At 41.1% G+C, this 21,303-nt stretch overlaps 1 protein-coding gene across 2 annotated transcripts; it reads right to left on the bottom strand.

Moving 5' to 3' along the window:
- Positions 1 to 451: 451 nt before the first annotated feature.
- On the bottom strand, positions 452 to 20,843 carry LOC131235476 (digalactosyldiacylglycerol synthase 1, chloroplastic). 2 transcript variants are annotated; one of them, XM_058232662.1, is made up of 7 exons: positions 19,947 to 20,843; positions 11,574 to 11,606; positions 7,640 to 7,727; positions 3,770 to 4,254; positions 3,138 to 3,404; positions 1,860 to 2,209; positions 452 to 1,216 (listed from the first exon to the last, which is right to left on the bottom strand). In XM_058232662.1, exons 1-7 carry the CDS (start codon positions 20,826 to 20,828, stop codon positions 685 to 687), a joined length of 2,637 nt encoding a protein of 878 aa, XP_058088645.1. In that variant the 5' UTR covers positions 20,829 to 20,843; the 3' UTR covers positions 452 to 684. The 2 variants fall into 2 exon arrangements, with proteins under 2 accessions (XP_058088645.1, XP_058088646.1); XM_058232663.1 differs by lacking the exon at positions 11,574 to 11,606.
- Positions 20,844 to 21,303: the final 460 nt, after the last annotated feature.

Genomic DNA, 21,303 nt, shown 5'->3' with positions numbered 1-21,303 from the left:
TTTGTCTAACCTCCACACCATGCTATCCACGGATTCAAGGTTCAGGAATCAAAGATGAATACAATCTAAGAGGGCCACAAATTCTTCAACTTACTCATTTCGAAGAAAATTTCTACAAGGGGGTTCCCAAACCACATCATTCCCATTTAAAGAGAAGCAACTGGCCGCAACCACCGAAGGATCCGGGACAGGACGACAGATTATGGGAAATCCACTTTAAAAGAGGATCCAGGGCAAGACGAAAGTGTGCTATTTTTATTGTCATGTAAATTTTTCAAAATGTATTTTCTAATATTTTTCTTTATAAATATCAAGTCAAATCTAAGTGCAACCCAGTTGAGACCTCAAGTTGACTCAGGGGAGTCGAGTTTTTTACTATTGAGTTATATATGGACATGTTGAATGGATCTGTTCACACGTTTACTATAATAAAGCATACAAAGTATCAAAATTCCATGGCAGCAAACTTTTTCTTTTTTATCGCATCATCACGCAGTTTGACTGCCAGATGATCATAGGAGACATGCATCGGCAAAGATGGAGACGGGAAAAGAATCATCACTGTGACTAAACACACAAAGCATTAGAAACCCTAAGCAATCAGAGCACGTCAGGCTCCTAAATTCACTACATGTACTATACACAAAAGGCTATTGATACAAGTGGCGGACTGATTTGCTTTGCTTACCAGCCATAGACAGGATTTTGCACCTGCGGAGGCAAGAGATGCAAGTCTTTGCAGTGCTGCTTGTCATAGTCCCGTGTGCCGGGTATTGCTCCCGTTGCCAGCCGCAGGATCTCATTCCCCGTCAGACAGTGGTGTGCGAATGCCAATCCCCCATCTACCACTTCCGTCATGCTAGGCATCGAAGCCGTCTTTGTAATCTTCTTCTCAGCATTGCTCGACTCAGCAGAGCCACTGAAGCTATTCAAGATCCGGTCTAGGTCAGAGCTCTCCATAAACCTCTGTGTTGCTGCCTCCCAAGAGAGATTATACCTCTGCTCAGGAGTAAGGGGCTGGGGCTCGTTAGCCAGCGCCTCTTTGACTCGAGCAACAAAGTCCTCCGAAGTCTTGTAAGTCAAGCAGTTGGGGAATGCCCTGAAGAACTCATTTGATGGGTGGTCCGCACATATAACAAATTTCCCCATGGCAAGAGCCTCGGCCGTCGCCGTGCAGAGGACGTCGCTGACACTTGGATTTATGAAGACTTTGTAACTGAAAGCGAAGATAAAAGGAGTGACTTGGACAGTTCGATCGCTTCACTAAAAAATAAAAAGGAGCACGCCTGTGGTACCAGTACCTCTGTAAGCTACGGTGGTGGTACGGCCATGCCAGACTGGAGTGGAGCCTGTGTGATGTATTCGGGACATCCAGCGCATCCTTCAGATGGTAGTTACCCCTGTTTTCCAAAAATCAGCCTGATGCAAAACTTAGGTGGGCCACACCACAGGAAAACAAGTTGACAGCAGATGCCTAATGTTGATTTGAACAGGGGACTGCCCTGTAGTTTCATATGCAATCCCGGTAGACACTTATCTAACCTGGATGAAGGGTCAGGCCAAAATTCAGGCTGTTTCGCAACTCAGGTGGACCCTGGTGAAAATCAAGGGTGGGCGTTCCTTCCCCCATCCTGTTCCCTGTGCTGTGGCTCACCACAGCATTCGATTGGGCTGATTTTTTACACCTAGGGTAACATGAGCTCACCCATCTGATGGACAGGTGGGACGTCCTGCATACATCACGTGGGACCCACATTTACCTGGTACCACTGGAGGGAACCTCAAATAAAAATAAATAAATAAATAAATTGTGGCAGTAGAACAAATTGATAAAAATCATGTTGCGTTTCTTTTGGTACCCGTGAAGAGAATTGTCGGCGTGGTCCCTCCCTTTGAGGAAGTTGAGATTCAGCTGTAGCTTATTGGCAGTGGATTGAACTTCAGATGAATCCTCTCCGTTCCCATATACATCCAACTTGAAGCCATCAAGATCATTCTTGTGCCTGGCCAATAAATCAATCAGCTCTCTATACCCTTTCGCCCACACCATCTTGCCTAGAAAATATGCACCCTTAGAGAAGACCTGCTGCCCAAGCTCCCTCTCAGCTGCCACTCTCTCTCCAACCTTCAGAAACTTGGGATTGACACCATGAACGTTGCATATGACAGATTTGGGCAGATCTTGGGTCGCTGCAGATAGACGCAGAACCTGCATAAAATCGAGATAATATTAGAAGACAATGAGATAGTTAGGCATCGTTCAGCAGGGTGCACTACAGTGGTACTGATACCACCATGAGCTACGGTGGTACCAGGCAAAAGTGAGGCCCACCTGATGTGTAAATACAATCCAACCTGTCATCAGAGATGCATAAGCTTGTAAAAATGCAGGGACCAAAATGCAGCTCAATCCAAAACTCAGGTGGGCCACAGATAAGGGAACAAAGTGAGAAGGGATTTCCACCGTTGACTTACAGGAATCCACCATGTCATTTATATGGAATCCAGACCGTCCCAATCCTTCATCGGGTCAGGATGAAGGGTTATGCCAAATATCAGGATATTTCACATCGCAAGTGGACCCCTATGAAATTTGAGGGTGGGCATCCCATCTCAAATTGTTCCATATGCTTATGGCCCACCTGAGTTTTTGATACAGCTGTTTTTGGCTCCTGGGGATTTTCGGAGGCGATGCATCTGATGGACAGGGCGGACAATACATAAACATCACGTGAGCCCCACTTCTACCCATACCACCGTAAGCTTGCGGTGGTAACAGTACCACCGTAGTGCACCTCTCGTTCAGCAAATACCAAAGGAGTCCCAGCCCATCCACATGCAGCAACATGTACCAATGTAGCACATGTGTGATATCCAGGCAACCCACCTGGTTATTGGATGGACAAATTTTTTGGACCATGATCTAAAGGGAGGGGCCAGCTGATTAATGCAGTGTATCTTAAACAAGAATTCAAACTTTGGCATTTATGGTGCTGTGTCAATTGACTGGGAGGGTTACCAAAAAAAATTAATAAAAAAAAAAAAGAAAAAAAGAGCAGGCATTAGCATAGCTCTCTCAAAAATTAAATTAAATACAACTTCAAACTCTTGTAGCATGAAGAAGAAAGAGCATCTACCTTGTGACAGTATGCTCTGGTGACCCAATTGTTTATGTGTTTGACAAAGAAAGCTTGGAGAGCTCCATTCCTCTCCCGCTTGATATACTCCAAGTAATTTGTGTGGACGACGCCAACGACATGATTGAATTTATCAGTCCAACGCTTTCCATGATGGTACCAGTTCAAGTGTTCCGGTTCTTCCAGTATGGCAATGTCAGCTTCCTTCGAAGAAATAAACTGTGAGGTGTCTCCAGCAGGTATTATGCTTCGCCTCTCTCTTGAGAACTAAAAACAAAGTAGAAAGAAACGTGTTTTACTTACACCCAAAGTATTTTAAGGGCTTGTTTGGGATCTTGGAAAATAAAAGGAGCGATGCGACGTTTTCTTTGAAAGTTGTTTTCCAAGAAAGCATTTGGAGATATATATATGTGTGTGTGTGTGTGTGTGTGTGTGTGTGTGTGTGTGTGTGTATTAATGAGGGAGAGGGTTTGGGAAATTTTTCTATGAAAACACTTCACTGGAAAAATGTTTTCCACCAAAATGTAAGGCTCCCAACCAAGGGAAAATGTCATTCTCTGGAAAGTAAGTCCCATCCAAATACTTTCCAAGCTCCCAGCTAAGAAAATGATGCATCAAATACAGACAGCTACCTTTCCCGGATAGAAAGAAATTTTGAAATCTGCCTTGAAGCCAACCCTTTCCTCCAGCCAGTCACGTATGTAAGTTTCCTGCTCTTCTGGAGAGCTGAAAGTCAGATTGTTTGGATAGACTAATTGCTGGTCTGACTTGCACAGCCATGGAACCAACAGGGTTACTTTTTGCTTGGCAGATTTGGCCAAATATGCTGCTCTAAATAGCGGGTTTACCGCAGTTCCAGTCATCCAGGGAAGGCTGGCGGTCGTGACTATAGCGACATGGCGTTTCTTGCCGGCAAAGTCATGCTTCATAGAATCACTCCAAAAGCCCCCTTCATAGCAATGTCCTGTACTTTGGAGCACACTGGCTATCCTGAAGTCGAGTTCATCATGAATGTTCTCATTTTCGATAATGGAGTTCTCCCTCGATGATAAGGAACGCCATATAAGCTGGTCCTTCCGTTTGCTGTACAAGGCCTCCACTATCTTGTCACATATATCTGCACCACGAGATAGTTACTGTGATTTCATAAACAGGGGCACTCACATGCTCACATGCAATTCTATATGGAACATGGGATGCAAAAACATCAGTCCAGTCACAAGTTTTTACAATGGCTGTAATACATATACTCAAGGGACACATGCCTGTGAAACATTACTAACGAAGGTCATGACATGAATATCAGATGAAATACTCTTTTTCTTTTACATGGTTAAGCTAATATCAAAATGAAAACACATAAAAATAAAATTAAAAATAAAAATAAAAAAAGATACTGAAAACACCAATCTATGCCAATACAAAAGAGGGTTGTTTGGAAGATGCTGTTATTCTTGTTTTAAGGCCCATTCGGACGACCCTCTGAAAGGGGGTTTGAGGCCGAAATGCCGCTTCGATCCAAACAGCAGTTGACCTTGAGCGTTTGGATGCACTTTACAAACCTACGTCTCATCTCCTGCTCGATATAGGCGTTAAAACGCCGACTCAACAAAAACCAATCTGATTGGTTTTTGCCCGGTCAACTGAAAAGGCTGGCTTGAGACCTCTTTCAGAAAACTCCTTTGAGAGAGTGCATCCAAATGGGCCCTTAAATCACATCTAAGCTATGTGACGTTCATGGAACAACTAAACTTCAATAAACAATATGCAGTCCACTTGGCCATTCAGATTCAAATACATTGGTACACCAAATCACATAGACTAGTATGGAAGCATTCTGAATGCGAATGATCACAACTAAAACCTTTATAGGGTCACTGGTTATAGGCTGCTGCAAGTTCATTTTCCCCAATTAGTGTTAACAAGACTCTGTAAATCTATCATCAGAATCCTATGTTAACAGTGCCGTTGCATCTTTTCCAATTGATGTTTTCATGATGCACATCACTGCCCATCCAATTTGAAGTGGGCCTATGGAAAAGGGGCAAGATATCCACACATCTACATCCATGAGGTCTTTTGATTTTTGTCTCCCTTTGATTTTATATTGTGCACTGTATAACGTATCCAAACTGGGTGAATATAACAATGACTCATTTACTTCTAGTGTGAAGTGCCAAAAATTAGAAATCCTTGAAGAGGCCAAGCTATGGATAAAGTTGTTGCACTTCATAAAAAATGATGTGGAATCGGTCGTAACAGTGGCTGTAACAGTCACCGCCGCTATGAGGGTGTAACAACCATTAAGACCCCTGTAATGGTTGAAAAAATAATTTGCCCGCAAAATTCTGGAAAATATCTAGAAAATCTAGAATAATGTAAATATTCCAAATCTATATTCAGTTTTTGTTTTAAACATGTTTATGGTAGTGTAACGGTCTACTCTTTGGTGAGAGTGTTGTATTGGGTTGCCTGGTAAATTTATGAACGTGGTTATGTGTCTCTAACGTTTAGACATCACAATCAAGCATTAGAATTAAAAATCGGGAAAAAATGCATATATACCACTTTTTTTTTTTTTTTTTAAGAAATAGCCCTCGGAGCTACTATTCGCCCAAATCGCTTCAATCTACCATTTTAATCCTAAAAACTATAGTGTTAGTGATCAAAATCTGCTGTAAAATGATCCAGAGAAGTTTTTGGAATAAGAAAAGTGAAAAAATTAAGAAAAAATTAAATTTACATAGAAAAAATGGTCGTTTTTCGACCATTACGGGGGTAATGGCTGTTATTCCCCATAATGGCCATTACGGCCCCTGTAACGGCCAATACGGTCCAAAAAAACTACTCCCTCGTTTAACCCCCTTATCGCATAAGTGTCACGGCCATTACCTATTCATATTGGCCTTTACGGTCGTATCATAACGGATACAGAACACCTTGATTGCATTTCATTAGAAAGAAACATATAACCTTATGCCTAGACTATGTGACCATAGTTTACAAAGGAACCAATAAGGTGTACGAAGCCAATGGCAATGTTGAAGAATGAAGAGAATAAGATGAAGCTAACATCAATTGATCAAAATGTAACCAAAGATAAGATTGATGCAGTCTGCAGTCCAAAAACCAACTTAAACAACTCTAGCATAAAATAACTTCTGCAAAACCTCACTTACAAGAAACTTTAAAACGCTCTGGACCTCTTTGAATCCTTCTTCTTCAATAAGAGGTCTTTCCTTTTTTTTTTCTTTTTTTTTTTATAGCCACGTAATAAATTAGTCAACTTGTTGCTTGTAATCAACCTATGTAATAGTCTATCACATTGCGCCTGTGGGAGTTTTGTGCTCTCATTGCCAATCCCGAGCCCAGATAAGGGAAGGTTGCGTCAGGTTGGCAGCCCGTGTCAAACTCATACAATAACTTCCAACATGAATCCCAGCAATGTGACATTCCAAAAGTTATGGCCCTTGATAGAGTGGAATGGCGGAACAAGATTCATGTAGTCGACCCCAATTAACTAGGACAAGGCTTAGAAGATGATGACACAATTAGTCATTTGTTAAAAATAAACTAAAATTAAAAAAGGCAAAGAAAAAGGTATGAGGTAAAGAGGCGGGGACACACTGTCGTCGTCAAAAAAAAAAAAAAGGTACAAAGTAAAGGGCGTTCCCGGAAGCACATTCAAACCACAATTGGCATGGATGAGGAGAAGATCATATGCAATTTATCCAATGCATCGTTTGAGGCAGCACAGGAAGTGCAAACTACATTAGGTAAGTTTTTCACCTTTTTCCATTTGAGGAACTAATGGTCTGTCTGCCATAGGTGAGACCTAAGCAAAAGTATCACTTTTGGGCACAAATCAATTCCACCTACAAGCATTTTCAAGACACGCCAAATGCACCCTAAATCTATTTGTACATTGATGTGCAGATGAAAAAACAAATATGAGCAATTTTCTTTTTAAAAAATGCATTATGTATTCCTGAGATATCTATTAGTAGCAATTTGCAATAGCTTTTGGCCAGAATCTCCAAAGTAAAAGCCCTAGAGTTCAGGGTTGTCTTGCTGGAAGCACAAGCTCAGCACAATTGGCTTTGTAACTATAACTGTTGTTGCCTGTTCTGCTTCCAGCACCCTTGTCAACATTTAACTGAAATAGAAGCTGATTTTTTCTCTCTCGAGACGCAAAACAACTATTAAGTTTCATTTCAAAACTCTACCACATGACTTTTGCATCACCTAAGAAACTTGTCATGGTACGTATTCACAAGAGTCTAAAAGTATGACATTATTTGTGAGTATTACAGCCTACTGATTAGCTGCTATTGATACCAACAAACAGATAACACAAAATATCCAGTTCAGGTGACTGGAGACATACTAAATTAATGGAATAAACTTAAGGTAGAGTAGATGATACAGCCCATTCATTAAAATATCAACGATACCAACACACAGATATAAAGACAAATAAGATCATAAAACATCTGTCTCACCTCGTCTCAAGCCAAGCTGATCAAACAAGGGCCCAGATTGCTTCACTAAATACGCTAAAAGTTCTGTCACATCCAATGGTGGTACATCCTACATCAAACAGGAAAGAGAATCAACTCATGTAATCACATATATCAAAACCGTACTTATCAGTAACTTTTCATACCTAGCACACGCTATAACTCAATTACGAGGTTACCACTTCTAAAATGCTCACAGATTAGCAATAGTTTGAGGGCATTGGCATTCCAATTTTTAGTGATATAAAAGGAGTTAAGCAGGATTACTGTTTTTTTCTAATTATTTCTAGCTCAAGAAACTATTATTAGAAAGAAGGGAGAGGGGAAAAAAAAAAACCAAAACCACACTACAGAAACATGAGTGGTGACTGCTGATTAAGGACATCGGTCTAATAAACCACAAATTATTGAAGAGGTTAGCTCACCCAATCTTTAATTTAAAGCACATCATAGTTCATCAAAGGTGGGCTGGGGGTCGATGGTGGATGAATCCGTATTCGCATGTTTTTAGACTCAGTCGTTGCCAATTCCATGAGCCCAGGTAAAAGAGGGAGATTGATGCTTGGTGGGCAGCCAATCGTACAACTTATTCCAAACCATTCCTTCAAAGCCATCCCAAATTGGGCGTTCAAGGGCTGGGTTTACTCTCATCCAAAGATCCCTTCAATTACCAGGACCCTGTCCAATTTTCTTAGCATGTGGTCGAATGATCTCAATCAGTTCGCCATCATTTTGTTAGCAATTGGAGATACTTTTAGGTTGGTTCAAGTGACTGCATCATTAATCTTAACCTTCCTAGTCTCTGCCCACACATCCATTTCAATATCCTCATCTCTCTAGCATTCATCCTCTGCTCATGTTGTCTCTTAATTGCCCAACACCCTACAACATTCATCCTCCCTTTTGCCTTGGTTTCACCACTTCTTTCATAGGACCCAAGCTGACTTTCACATCATCTTTCAAAATGTAAGTGTTTTTCTGCCCATCATGCATGGCACACCTGTCCAATCGTGCATCTGCATCACTGAAAAACCACTCTAACAATGAGACATTCAATCTAACATGAGATTTTTCGGGGAATCTAGTCTGCCCTGTGATATTAATTTTATGGCGGTCAGCAGTCATAAAGCCTGTCAAAACAAATTACTAGGTAACTTACCCCCAAAAAAAAAAAAATGTTTCCAACAGAAAAACAACTTCTGTGATAGCTTATTGAACAATGGCCTTGGAGTTGGAGCGAAACTAATGCAGGACAATTAATCACTTGCTCTAAAAGCTCGAATTGATAGAGCATGGCGAATCAATCCTTTTCTCTCATAGCCCAGGCCCCACATCACATAGGTTAGGACCTCGGCCAAACTCCCCTCGTAGGCCTCACATCACATGGGTTCCGCCTCACACGAGCCACCCGCCTCACACAGGTCGCCCACCTCAAATGTGCCCCTGCATCCCACAGGCCGCCCTACTCGAGCCAGGTGTGAAAATGCCCCAGCATTAATCACCCCTGGTGAGGAGTCTCGAACACGAGACCTCCTACTCTGATACTACTTTGATGCAGGATAATTAACCACTTGCTCTAAAAGCTCGAACTAATAGAGCATGGCGAATCAATCATTTTATCTCATAGCCCAGGCCCCACATCGCATGGGTTAGGACCTCAGCTGAACCCCCCTCGTGGGCCTCACATCACGTGCATTCTGCCTCACGAGCCACCCACCTCACATGGGCCACCCACCCCGAGTGTGCCCTTGCATCTCACAAGCCACCCCACTCGAGCCTAGTGTGAAAATGCCCCTGCATTAGAAACTCATTAAATCCTTCTGGAAATAATAAGTTTTGTTTTTGCTTGTCCATACCATGTTTATATCATATAGAGCCATGGTTCTTCAACGAGAAACTAGTAATATTCAGTTGGAAGGACACCACAACATGTATCATCGAAGTATGGCTGGTCCATGTAATGGCTTCACACAACCAAGATTGAGAGTTCGACAATGGTGCCAACATCGTCAAAAATGTACTTCATCAAAGTAATCTTTTCCAGTGGAGTATGGCACAAGGCAACCACAGATTGGATGCTCTTTACGGCCTAGTGAAAAACTCAAATCTCGCCAATTTCATTACAGTCTCCTCAAAAATGTAACTCTCATAATTTAGAATCAGAAAATTCCAATATGCCCAGAAAAGTCAGCTTTAAACCTACCATCCAATTCCTGAATGATACCCCAACAGGGACCGGATTCCCCCAAGAGCACCTGTCAAAGTTCATCTTGTGGATCCAACCAAAGGTGGCTTCCAAGCAACAGGAAGGTGACGATGAACCATAATCACCGTGAAGAACCTCTTTCCGTGCAGACTCAAAAGCTAGCTGATGGCATACCCTTAAAAATACGCAGCAATCTAACCCACCCCATAATCATGTTGAAGATTTCCTTGTCCAACTTGCACATGATCGCGACGTCCCTTCAACGACCTGCTGTTTCTTTCAAGCCATATCACCCAAAATACCAGAAATCACCATATTCCACAAACGACACCCATTTAGACCCCCACACCCTTGTCAATCATCCCTCCAATTCACCAATGGCCTAGGGTAATGTCCAGGAGATCCCGAATCTCAAAAAAAAAAAAAAAATAGAAGTAATTTGGAAAAAGTGCAGCGGGGGGCCTATTTGGATAGTGGGAAAAGAAAAGAAAATGAATAGAAAGCATCTTTCCCATGATGAGACATTTCACTATGTTTGGATGATGAAGGAAATAGAGGATTCCATGGAACAATCATTACCCAAACACCATAGTCAAGTTCTCACACATCAAATACACAGTAGTCATGGTGAGAGGAATATGATATTTCCACTTGTTATCCAATCAAGATCCCATAAATGGAATCCATGGGAACCCATGTTTCAAAATTGTTCATGAGTCATGGAGTCCATGGGAATCCAGCATTGGATAATCACTGAACTTTTTTTTTTTTCTTTACCCACAATCCAAACAGGCCCTAGAAGAAAATGGACGGTCGACAAATTCCTTACTTTCTCAAGGCAAACCAACCACACAAGCTTCCTAATTTTCATGGGACTTTCTTCTTCTTCTTAATTGAACATGAGCTAAAAGACCCAACACAAGTGACCTTCTATCACACAGGGGACAAACAGCCAACACAAGACTGATTCCAGATTAAGCAACACAATCAACTCAGAATTACAGACTGTCCCAATTTCCAAGCATCTCTATCCTTGAGCATACCCAGAACTCTCACCTCACGAGTGCCCAGTTGATGATCATAAGAAGAATTCCACCTCTACTGATGAAATTGTATCCTCAAATATTGTAACATTTCACTCCTTCCACATGCCCCAGAAACCTACAAAAAGGCACACCCTCTACAATATCTCTTTGCAGTTCTTGAATGGACTGCCCCTCCATGCCTCCATATTTTCTTCAGAGACGTTGAAGCACCAATCAATGCCAAAATGACACAGAAAGAAAGCCCAGATCTCTCTAAAGAATACCTAATGTATTCACAAGGGAGCTGACCGAGAAAACACATTTGGCTTCCAATTCCCAATCCCTTGAGTCCATCCCTTCCCGCGGGATAAAAACAAGCACAGTTGTCTTTTCATTACTAGTATCTGTTTCTTTGTTCTTTTACAAAATATCATTATAGACAAAAGTACAGCAATTACCATTCAAAAAGAAAAAGAAAAGAAAAAAAACCAGTAATTACATGGATGATATAAGAATATCTTATGCTAGGCTAATATTTGAAAGGTGCAACTCTGGAGTAAAAGAATATCGCACATATTGGATTCTACATGTAAGTTTGGTCAATTAAAAATGTATGCCTTGTAAGGTATTTAGCATATATCATGACACATGAGAAGTTGGAGAAATTAACAAGATCAAGACCAACCTTTGATTCTTGAGGCTCCTTGCGAATTGACTTCTGCAAAAAAAAAAGAAAAAAGAAAAAAAGAAAAAGCAGCACATGGATAGAATTATTGGTTTGTGTTAATTAATAAAAATGATAGCTAAAAAAATATTCAAAATGCAAATTGAATTAATATTATAGATGCTACCATCATCAGAACGCATATTATAGATGTTACAAACAACCACAAAGCTAAGCTACGGCTAGTAATAAACGAAATTGACAATGTTGTGATGCTCATAGCAAATCAAACACCATCTACTTGCACAATCAACAAAAATCTATATTTTAAAATTATCGGTTTTTTTTTTCAAAATTATTACCTATGTACTAGGTGCTGAGATTGAGATGCAGGCTTATTGTGACAATCCAAAGGGTTGCCATATTGCGTCAATATTTGTGTTAAGGGCAAGTTCCTATCCTTGGAATTTGCATTGTTACCTTTTCATTTTACCCCAATCTGACCACCTAGCAAATTCCCATAGTCTCCAAACAGCCATACACTAGCCTACCTAATCTTCCCAAATTTCCCTAAACCCTAACATTCAAATTCCCTATTTTTCCAATTTTCCAAAATCTCGCAACCCAAATTTCCTTCAAACAAAAACCTTTTTTTTTTAAACCAAAAAAATTCCCCAAATTTCCGAATCCTAAATCCCCAATTTACCCGTATTCTCAGCTCCTTCCAAGTCCTAAAACTAACCTGAATTTCCCTAAATCAGCGCAAACGTAGACACAAAAACCACAATACTGTTAACCCTAACCTACTTGTCTCCAAATCCAATTTTTCCAAATGCTCGAAACATCCCAAAATTTAAAACCTAGGCGCTAAACCCAAATGTCGACTTTGATAAACTAGTTACTTCTTAAGTGGTAGTGGAGATTTGGGGAGGAGCAAGAGGGATGTTGATCGAATGCTATCAAAGAAAACTGTGGCACATTTCAAGGAGCCTGGTTCCCCAGAAAGGTGTCAAGAGGAATCGACTTGGATGTGTGGAAGGTAATTGGTGAATTTGGATGGACTTGAGGGAGTGGGGAGGGGGCCCACATGATTGGGGAATAGGATTACAGACATCAGGAAGAAAGGGTAAGATTTGTGTTGAGGGTGAGGGGCAAAACTCAATTTTGGGAGGATCTTTGGCTAGGCGATGCTGCAATGAAACTTCTGAGAACCACATGTCCATCTTTGTTTTCCATTTCTCAAAACAAAACAGGCAGCATCAAGCATGGTTCTGAATGACAATATCAGCCGTTGTATCAGCCCTGCAGAAAAATGATATGATATGGCATCGCGTATCGGAATCGGGGCCGTATCGACCCGTATCGATCAAAAAAAATTTTGAAGCAAAAAACTATCAAAAAATAAAGATATATTCACGAATCTATCATTTTTATTTTTATTTTTTTGTTTTGACCATATATTCAATGGTGCATTGGACCATTCTTTGATGAGAATGTTGTCTGTCAATTTGACTTGTTGAAGCTCAACTAAATGGGCCCTAATTGAACACAAATTAAACATGATTTGGTCAACAATGGCCCATTACATTGGAAATACAACAAAAAGAATACGAAAATATAAAAAAGAAGGTGAAGGTTTACCCCTTTTTCCGATTTTTCCCATAATGGTCCACTTTGCCTAGATTTGTCAAATCACATTCAAATCATTTGTTTTGATCCCAAAATAGGTCTAGATCTAGCCTCAAATGAGTTTTTAAGATTCTTCCAGGGTTCAAATGAAAAGAAGAAGAGGAGACATGAGTGAATTTTTGAAAAAAAAAAAAAAAAACAAATTTGGGGATTTATGAGCGTATCGGCTGAATCGGCCATGTATCGGCACCAATACAAGCTATATCGGCCGATACGGACCAATGTGATCCAACCAAATCCGATACGGCTATCGCATATCGTATCAAGCCGATATGAACACAATACGCTCCTATTGGCCGATTCAATACCAATTTTCAGAACCATGGTATCAAGAAATTTTATGAGATTCGTGGAAACAACATCATGTGGAATTTCATTTTCTGTCAAAACCTCAAGAACGGCAAAATTTTCAGCTTCGAAGCATTGATGAGCATGCTCAAACGTGGTTCATTTGGATGTGAATGACCTAGACTGACATATAAGTGGTATATTGATGGATGTGTCCCATAGAAAGTTATTTGTGTTCTGGCATCTCTCATGATGGAGCAAGGGCATCAAGAGCTGAGGTGCAGTGTCATGGCACCCACGTAGAGTAAAGTGTTTGCTTGGCTTAGGATGGCTAATAAAATGTCAACGGAGGACAATATAAAAGGGAATCCATCCTCCCAAACATTTGCTTCTTGTGTTGGGAATCATCTATTCCCCCATTGCCCACTAGGGAGGGAATTTGGTGTTTTCTTCAACTCATTCAGGGTCTAGTGGGTCATGAATGGCTCATTGATGAACCCCATGGCAGGACGGTCATCTGGAACTTTCTCGAGAAAAGCAAATATGTGAGGATAGTGACTCTCACTATCCTATGGAGTATTATCCTATGGAGTATTTGGAGGGAATGAAATGGGAAATTTTTAATAGCAAAATATTATCCCTTAATCCATAAAAAGGAGTATCTTTTCTCTTACTTTCAATTGGGATATGGTGCTCCCCGAATTTCTTAAGCTGCGTAAGGAGAGCTCTAGAAGAATGGAATCAAGTAGTGAAGAGTGCAGCAGGTTTCAGCTACCCAGATCTTAGCATTACTCTCTCTGAGCTGCCAAGGGTGTTCACGACCTTTGTAAGGATTTGATTTGTGCTGTTTTTTTTCCATGAAGTTGTGTTGTTTGGGTAGAGAAGCAGATCACTTGAGGATTTCCTATAGGTTTTTTCTCTTCCTAGCTTGTTTTTATCCTCTTTTTTCCCTTCAATGAACTTATTGGTTGTCTTCTCAAAATCAACATGGGAAAACCGGCGAAGCACCTTTGAGACAAGGTGGTGGAGAGATTTGAGAACAAATTGGTCAGATGGAAAAAAGTTGCTACATTTCTCTTGGCAAGCACATCACTCTTATCAAAGCGGCATTATCAAACATTCCTCTCTGCTTCATGTCCATTTTCAAACGTCCAACATCGGTGCATTAAGATTTGAGAAAATTAGGCGTGACTTCTCATGGCATGGGGCAGAAGACGAGAAGAAATTCCATTTGATGGGGTGGAATGATGTCCGCAAAGCCTATGAAGAGAAGGTGCAAGTATCAAAGATCTCAAAGCTATGAATGAGACGTTGCTTGGCAAATAGTTTCGTAGATTTGTAGAGAAAGATGGGGCGTTATGGAAAGAAGTCATAAAAAGCAAGCATGGGTGCTCGGTTGGAAGTTGGTGGACGAGGGAATCCTCTAGCTATAGATCGTTGGCTTTGTGGAAATGGATCTCCTCCATGAAGCAAGCTTTTATGGAATGGGTCAGCTTCTCCTTGGGCAGCGGAGAGAAAATCTGGTTTTAGGACAATATTTGGATGGGATCCTCCCCTCCCCAAAGTCGACTTCCTTAGGATCTACCGCCTGGCCCCAAATCCCTCTACGATGATGACCGGTTGCTTCTCTCACACAAGGGAAACGGTTGTTTGGGAACCCTCTTGTAGGAGATTCCTCCATGATGAAGAAGTGATCAAATTTGTGACACTTTTGGACTGTATTCACCTTTGCTCCCCGACTACCTCTGACATGCATAAGATGATTTGGAGGGTAGACAAGTCCAGACCTTCTTGATTCGTTCCTTTTATTGTCTTATCCATGCCGTTGATCAACGAGAGAGGTGGGGCATACCAAATTTCTTTAGGGTTACAAAGTCCTTCCTAAGATAGCCGCTTTGGGGCGGTTGGTTGGTAGGAAAAAGGTCTTAACAATTGACAACCTTCGGAAAAGGTCGATGGTTCTCCTGAATATTTGCCTCTTAATGGGTGACAGAGCCCACCGACCATCTCTTTATCCATTGTCCCTTTGTGGGGAAGATCTGGGTGTATATCAGGACGTTTTCAGGTATCTTGGTACTTCCCGTTGTTGGTGAGCAAGCTCTTGCTAGCTTGACACGGTGCGAGCATTGGAAAGGCGAGGAAGTTTCTGTGGAGAATGGCCTTGTTGGCGGTTTGGTGGGCTGTTTGGAAGGAAAGAAATGCAAGGTGCTTAAATAAATGAAAGGAAATCGATGGAGGGAACCTCCCAAAAGGCTAGATTTATTGTCATCGAATGGGCTTCTTGTGTGCCAAAGCTTAAGGGCTGTAATCTTCTTTTTCTTGGGATGTAATTGGGTCGCCCTCTCGGCGCCTCTGTTTTTGTTTTCTCGTTGCTTTGCTGTTTTTGTTCTGTTTCCTTTCTCAATAAAAGCTTGTTACCTTTCAAAAAAAAAAAAACTTCTCAAAATAAATAGAACTTTAGTTATTTTCTCAGACAAAAAATTCAGCCGTAGACCCGTATCAGCCTTTTCCACATTCAAACCAGTATGCAGTCCTTGAACCGCATCTCCTAGATGTTAGGTAAACACCCCCCCACGCATCTAAATGATTTACAAACCCAGAAGGCCAGAACAACTCAAAATCAGTTCAGCGAAACAGGTCTCTGTCACTGTCCATAACCAGCCCCAGATATATCCATATATCTTACTCACAAAGACCCTAAAACAGTCCCCAGATTCTGCCCAGAACCTGTGCAATTTTTGTCCACATCCAACCATAACCCATCCCATTAAAAGAGGCCAAAAATGTCCATAAACCTTGTATAGAAATCTGTCCCAAATTTCCAACCCACCTAAACAGCCATGCCCAACACCCAGGTCAAACTCTGCCCCAAATCTACCACTCTCAGCCCATTCCCCACCCAAATTTTGAATGGCTATGAAATCAAATGGATTTTTGGCAACATTGGTGATTGTTAACAATCTAACATGGAGATATTTGTAGAAATAGATGCTTTAAGAAGCTTCAAGATGACAATCCATGGAAATGGCGGTGAGAACTTCATCTTTGAGGTGGTAATGAAATTGTCTAAGTTGAGATATTTTCCAAAGTGCCAAGAATATCCAACTGTGTGAAGAATATACAATTCGGCAGTGCCTTTGAGGGATACTTGAAGGATGTATAGTGCAAAGCCACTCAGATAGACCATTGCTATATGATACTTGGAAGACAATGGATACAGCCTCAACAAGCCATTATGATGAGGACAAGCACTTGTACATACATAACGGGTACAAAACTTTCACAATGAATCCCATGCCTAAGAAGATCTAGATATGGTAGTTGGTACTCTATTTCTCCAACATATGGTAAGCACGTGATAGGTTCATGTGGGTCTCTCCAATACAACCTATTAGGTAGACACAATATAGGCATATATACAAATTTATATTGTAAATTATATATGAAAATATGAATGTTATTACTATAGATCAGCATGCACAGTTTTATGTTATATAAATGCAATTGCAGTGTTGGGCATTCAAATAGAGCAGAATTGAAGAAATTTTGACTAATACAGTGGCCAGCCATCTCATCATTAAAGGGGATTCTTTCTTCTCCAAGATTTCTTGGGCAGTTGGGATCCACCTACTTGGAATATGGCATTCATCTTAAACGATATAATGATGTGTTATTAAATTTAATTGAGTCCCTATAGAGGCTACTTGTATCACCGATATGCTTGTAAAGGTAGGGATCCTTAGATCTTGTCTTCGTAGAGGTGACTCTTATCTGTACAATTTTTTTCATCTTAATAAATTCACTGCTGCCAATCAAAAAAAAAAAAAAAATGCTATCGCACATATTGAAGTATAAATTTCTAATTTCTACATATAAAATCAAATTATAACCAATCAACTACACGAGTATGGAACCATTTCTGCTCGGTAAGAATAGCAATGCAGATGGCAAATGACCCATAATCTGGATCAAGCAGTTCAGAGCAGGAAACATGGGGGTTAGCAATCCAGGTCCGTTGATAAGAACAATCATGAAGTTGGTGCTCACAACTAACACAGGGAAGGGTGTCAAGAGAGAATGAGGAAAATAAAATCACTGTCTTCCTCGAGTGATAAAAACCTTGAATCCACAAGGGTATTTTCTTGAATCCACAAGAAAAAAGAGATAAAACTCAAATAATTTTTTATTCAAATAATGTGTAATTGCCCTTGATTACTCCATTACATTACTAATAAATAAGAAAAAATAAACCTCATTCATAATTACCAAAAATAGCAAATTCCTAACCCTAATTAAGAGTCTTAATTCAACTAAAATAAAATTTACCCAAATTAATAAATTTGGCCAAAATAGAACATCCAAAAAATACCTTACTAAAGGAGTCCTAGCATGATTAGGAGCAATTTCTAAAAATAAACAAATCCTAAAACTCTAAAAATAAGGAAGCATGACAAAAATTGAAATTACTAAAAATGGTAAATTTCCTAAAATGCATGTTATAGTAATGATTGATAGGTTGTGCGTCCCGTAACGATACCCGAAACAAAAGTTATGGCCAATTTACAGTTTACCTTCTTTTGGTCTAGCCATGCTAGGAATGTGCATGTGCCATGTCCTACATCAAACCCTTACACTTGAAAAAAAAAAAAAAAAACTCGTCCTCAAGTTATCTAACAGACTCGGCTCATGATACTCATACTGGTCTGCTACATTGAAAGTCCTTGAGATCTCCATGTCTTCTATAAGATCAAGAACAAGTGCGTTATCATTGATTTTCTTAAGGATTAGAACTGGGCCTATCTTCTTATTCATCAGCTTGTTATACGTCACAATCGGAAACTTTTCCTTGCGCAGGTGAACTAGCACATCATCATCCACTTAAAACACTTTCTGGCTCTAATGTTTGTTAGCCTCTTCCTTGTACTTGACGTTACACTTATGAGTTAGCACAGCACATGTACTCATGCTCTCCTTAACTTAACCCTTATAGAGCAGTTCCTCCGCTTGTGCCTGCAAGATCTCGCATTCTTTCTGATAATGCGGGCAATTAGGCAGACTTACCCCTAAGACAAGATCTATGTGGTTTTGTGTATCTCTCATAAGAGGCAATTTCTTAGGGAGTTCATCAAGGACAATCGCCTTGAACTCCTGCAACACTGGTTTCAAATCCTTTGAGATGTTCACGGGCTCCACATCTTTTTCCTTTTCAACTAATGCATTTATCTTTCCCATCTACTCAGATAGTTTGACGAAATCCTGTTCGATTACAAGAGACCGCCCCCCTCCACTTTAGAAGTCTTGGGTTGGTTCTCTGTTCCCATAGGGGCGAAGATGATCTTTCTACCATCTTTAACAAACGTAAATATATTATCCTGGCCTCCATGCGTAGCATCACGATCATACTACCATGGTCGATTTCGCACAAATTGCCCTTCCGTTTCATCATTGAGACCGAGATTGCTGCTTTGATTTGTTTGCTTGGCCTGGGCTGTGGGTTCTTCTTAGTCCTTTGTGGTAGTTCTCCCTTCCTCCTTTTTTCTTTTTTTCCTTTTCCCTCTCTTCTCCCTTGCGTCTAGGGCGTGGGTCGCTTCTCTTCTCTTTTTCTCTTTGGGGTTCGCCCCACTTGTTGTATTTTTCAGTCTTTCACCCTAGGTTAGTAATAAGAGAGTATTCCTTGATTGCTTTCCCCAGAAAAATAAATAAAATTAAAAGGCTTTCAATTCCTAAATTGAAAATGAATTCTCACCTTAATTTTCAATAGTCCCCAAACTCATATTGGATCAAAGAGAATCATCTCACTGATCAACCCATCAAACTCTTTTCATTATTAAATTATCACTTGCAAATAAATCAATTCCTAAATATCTCACAAAGAAGCCAAACCAAAGCCTGCATCCAAGCCAAAAGGTTGAGGGTGCGATGGGCAGAATACTATGAAAACCCAAAACCTTCATTGCAACAAAAACTGCAATAACAACAGGATTAAGATGATTCTTCTCCAAATAAAGGAATGCCAAAGACACACCAAAACGAAATGGGCAAGGATGCATGACCACCACTACAATGATCAGAAAGTAAAATTCAGCAAGGCAATTTCTTTAAATTAAAAAATAATAATAATAAGGGAATTTTCTGGAAATTGAAATCAGTAAGAATTTTGGATTTCCCCCTTTCTTTAAATGAGAATCATTATGGGATTGTCCGTGAATCATGAAGAGTTCTTGAACTATCCAAAGGTTTGTGAATGGTACATGAAAAAAACCCAGGAATTTCGGGGATTCTTATGAATTCTGTGACTATGTGCAGACTGGTATTCAAGGTTTTGTTTTTATCATGATAAGCTGTACATCCAAACACAAGGGCAGCAAGAAAGGAAATTCTGAATTGCATGGGAGAAAAATATCAAGGAAAACATACCAAGCTGGCCTTAACTTTCTCCACGAACTCGTTATTCTTGAAATTCCCGAAAATCTCTGAAGAGGAACTCCTACGCTCGAATTCCCTGAGCCTCGTCTTCAACACACGAATTGGCTCCCATTCCTTATGACTCTCCTCATCGTCTCCCCCATTCCAGTCCCATGGGAACTCCTTAACCCTGACCTTCCACCCACGGCGGGCCCTGTCCCGATTGTAGTCGATGATCCCGGCAGTTTCCTCGACCTCGGAGACGATGGCGTTCTTAATGGCAGAGAGGTTGATCCGGATGGACGACGAGCGAGGGGCCCACTTCTGGAGGACCTTGTGGCTGAAGTCGGGGGAGGAGTAGGCGCGACGGAATTCAGATAGCTTGGGCTGGAGACGCTTAACGAATTCGAGGTCGGGGGGAGGCGAAGACGAGAGGGTCGGGACGACGGAAGAGAAGGAGGAGGCGGAGTGGAGGAAGTTCTCGAGCTCTCGATCGAAGGAGGTGGCGAGGTTCTTGAAGGAGCTGGCACGGGCCCTCATCAGCTGCAGGTCGGCGTCGGCAGAGTGCTTCACCTCGCGCCAGCCGCGCGAGAGGAACGAGAACGCCTTCTCCGCCGTGGCTGAAGACGAGGAGGTTGAAGGCCGCGACTGGTCTGTTGTCATTTTCTTCGAAGCTGCAGATTGTTTGGGGTTTTTTCTCCTCTTTGGGGGATTTTGTTGAACAGACGCGGGGTGAGAGAGATGGAGGAAGAGTGGGAGATGCGAATTTAATGGCCAGGAGGAACTCTCCTGAAGGGGGAACGGATTGGTTACTCCCCTGCCACCCGCCAATGGCTGGTGGTTGGTGCTCTGTGAGTACCACCATGATGTATGTGTTTCATCCATGCCGTCCATCTATTTTTCCAGATCATTTTATGATATAAGACCAAAAACGAGGTATATCCCAATATCAAATGGACCACGTTACACGAAACAGTGTTGAATGAGCATCGAACATTAAAAACCTTTTGGGGGCTATAAAAGTTTTGGATCAAGCTGATTTTTGTTTTTTCCGTTCATCTGGGCCTGCATAACCTAATCAACAGATTGGATGTCAAATAAACAGTACAGTGGGCCTTAGGAGGATTTTAATGGTGGATATCCAATCACTATTGTTTTCATATGGTGTGGTCTACCTGAGATTTATATCCCTCTCATTTTTGGGATCGAGCCTAAAATGATCCGTAAAAATGGATGAACCGAATGGATGAGACACATACATCATGGTGGAGCCCACAGATCACTGACCACGAGCCACCGGGCCGGTGGCAGGGGAGTAGCCAATCCGTTTCCCTGAAGGATATCGACCTCGTCCACGTGGTGGGATCCA

The sequence above is a fragment of the Magnolia sinica genome, chromosome 19 (genome assembly GCF_029962835.1).
Source record: "Magnolia sinica isolate HGM2019 chromosome 19, MsV1, whole genome shotgun sequence".
NCBI classification, from domain to species: domain Eukaryota; kingdom Viridiplantae; phylum Streptophyta; class Magnoliopsida; order Magnoliales; family Magnoliaceae; genus Magnolia; species Magnolia sinica.
Note: the sequence above shows the minus strand (reverse complement) of the source record. Positions and strands in the feature narration are given on the sequence as shown.

Excerpts from the sequence above, each read along its gene's own strand:
- LOC131235476 (XM_058232662.1), bottom strand. The coding sequence starts at position 20,828 with ATGGACGGCATGGATGAAACACATACATCATGGTGGTACTCACAGAGC. Across the intron at positions 4,255-7,639 it reads TCAGCTTGGCTTGAGACGAG|ATATATGTGACAAGATAGTG; the intron begins GTGAGACAGATG and ends CTCGTGGTGCAG. Across the intron at positions 2,210-3,137 it reads CCAGAGCATACTGTCACAAG|GTTCTGCGTCTATCTGCAGC; the intron begins GTAGATGCTCTT and ends GATTTTATGCAG.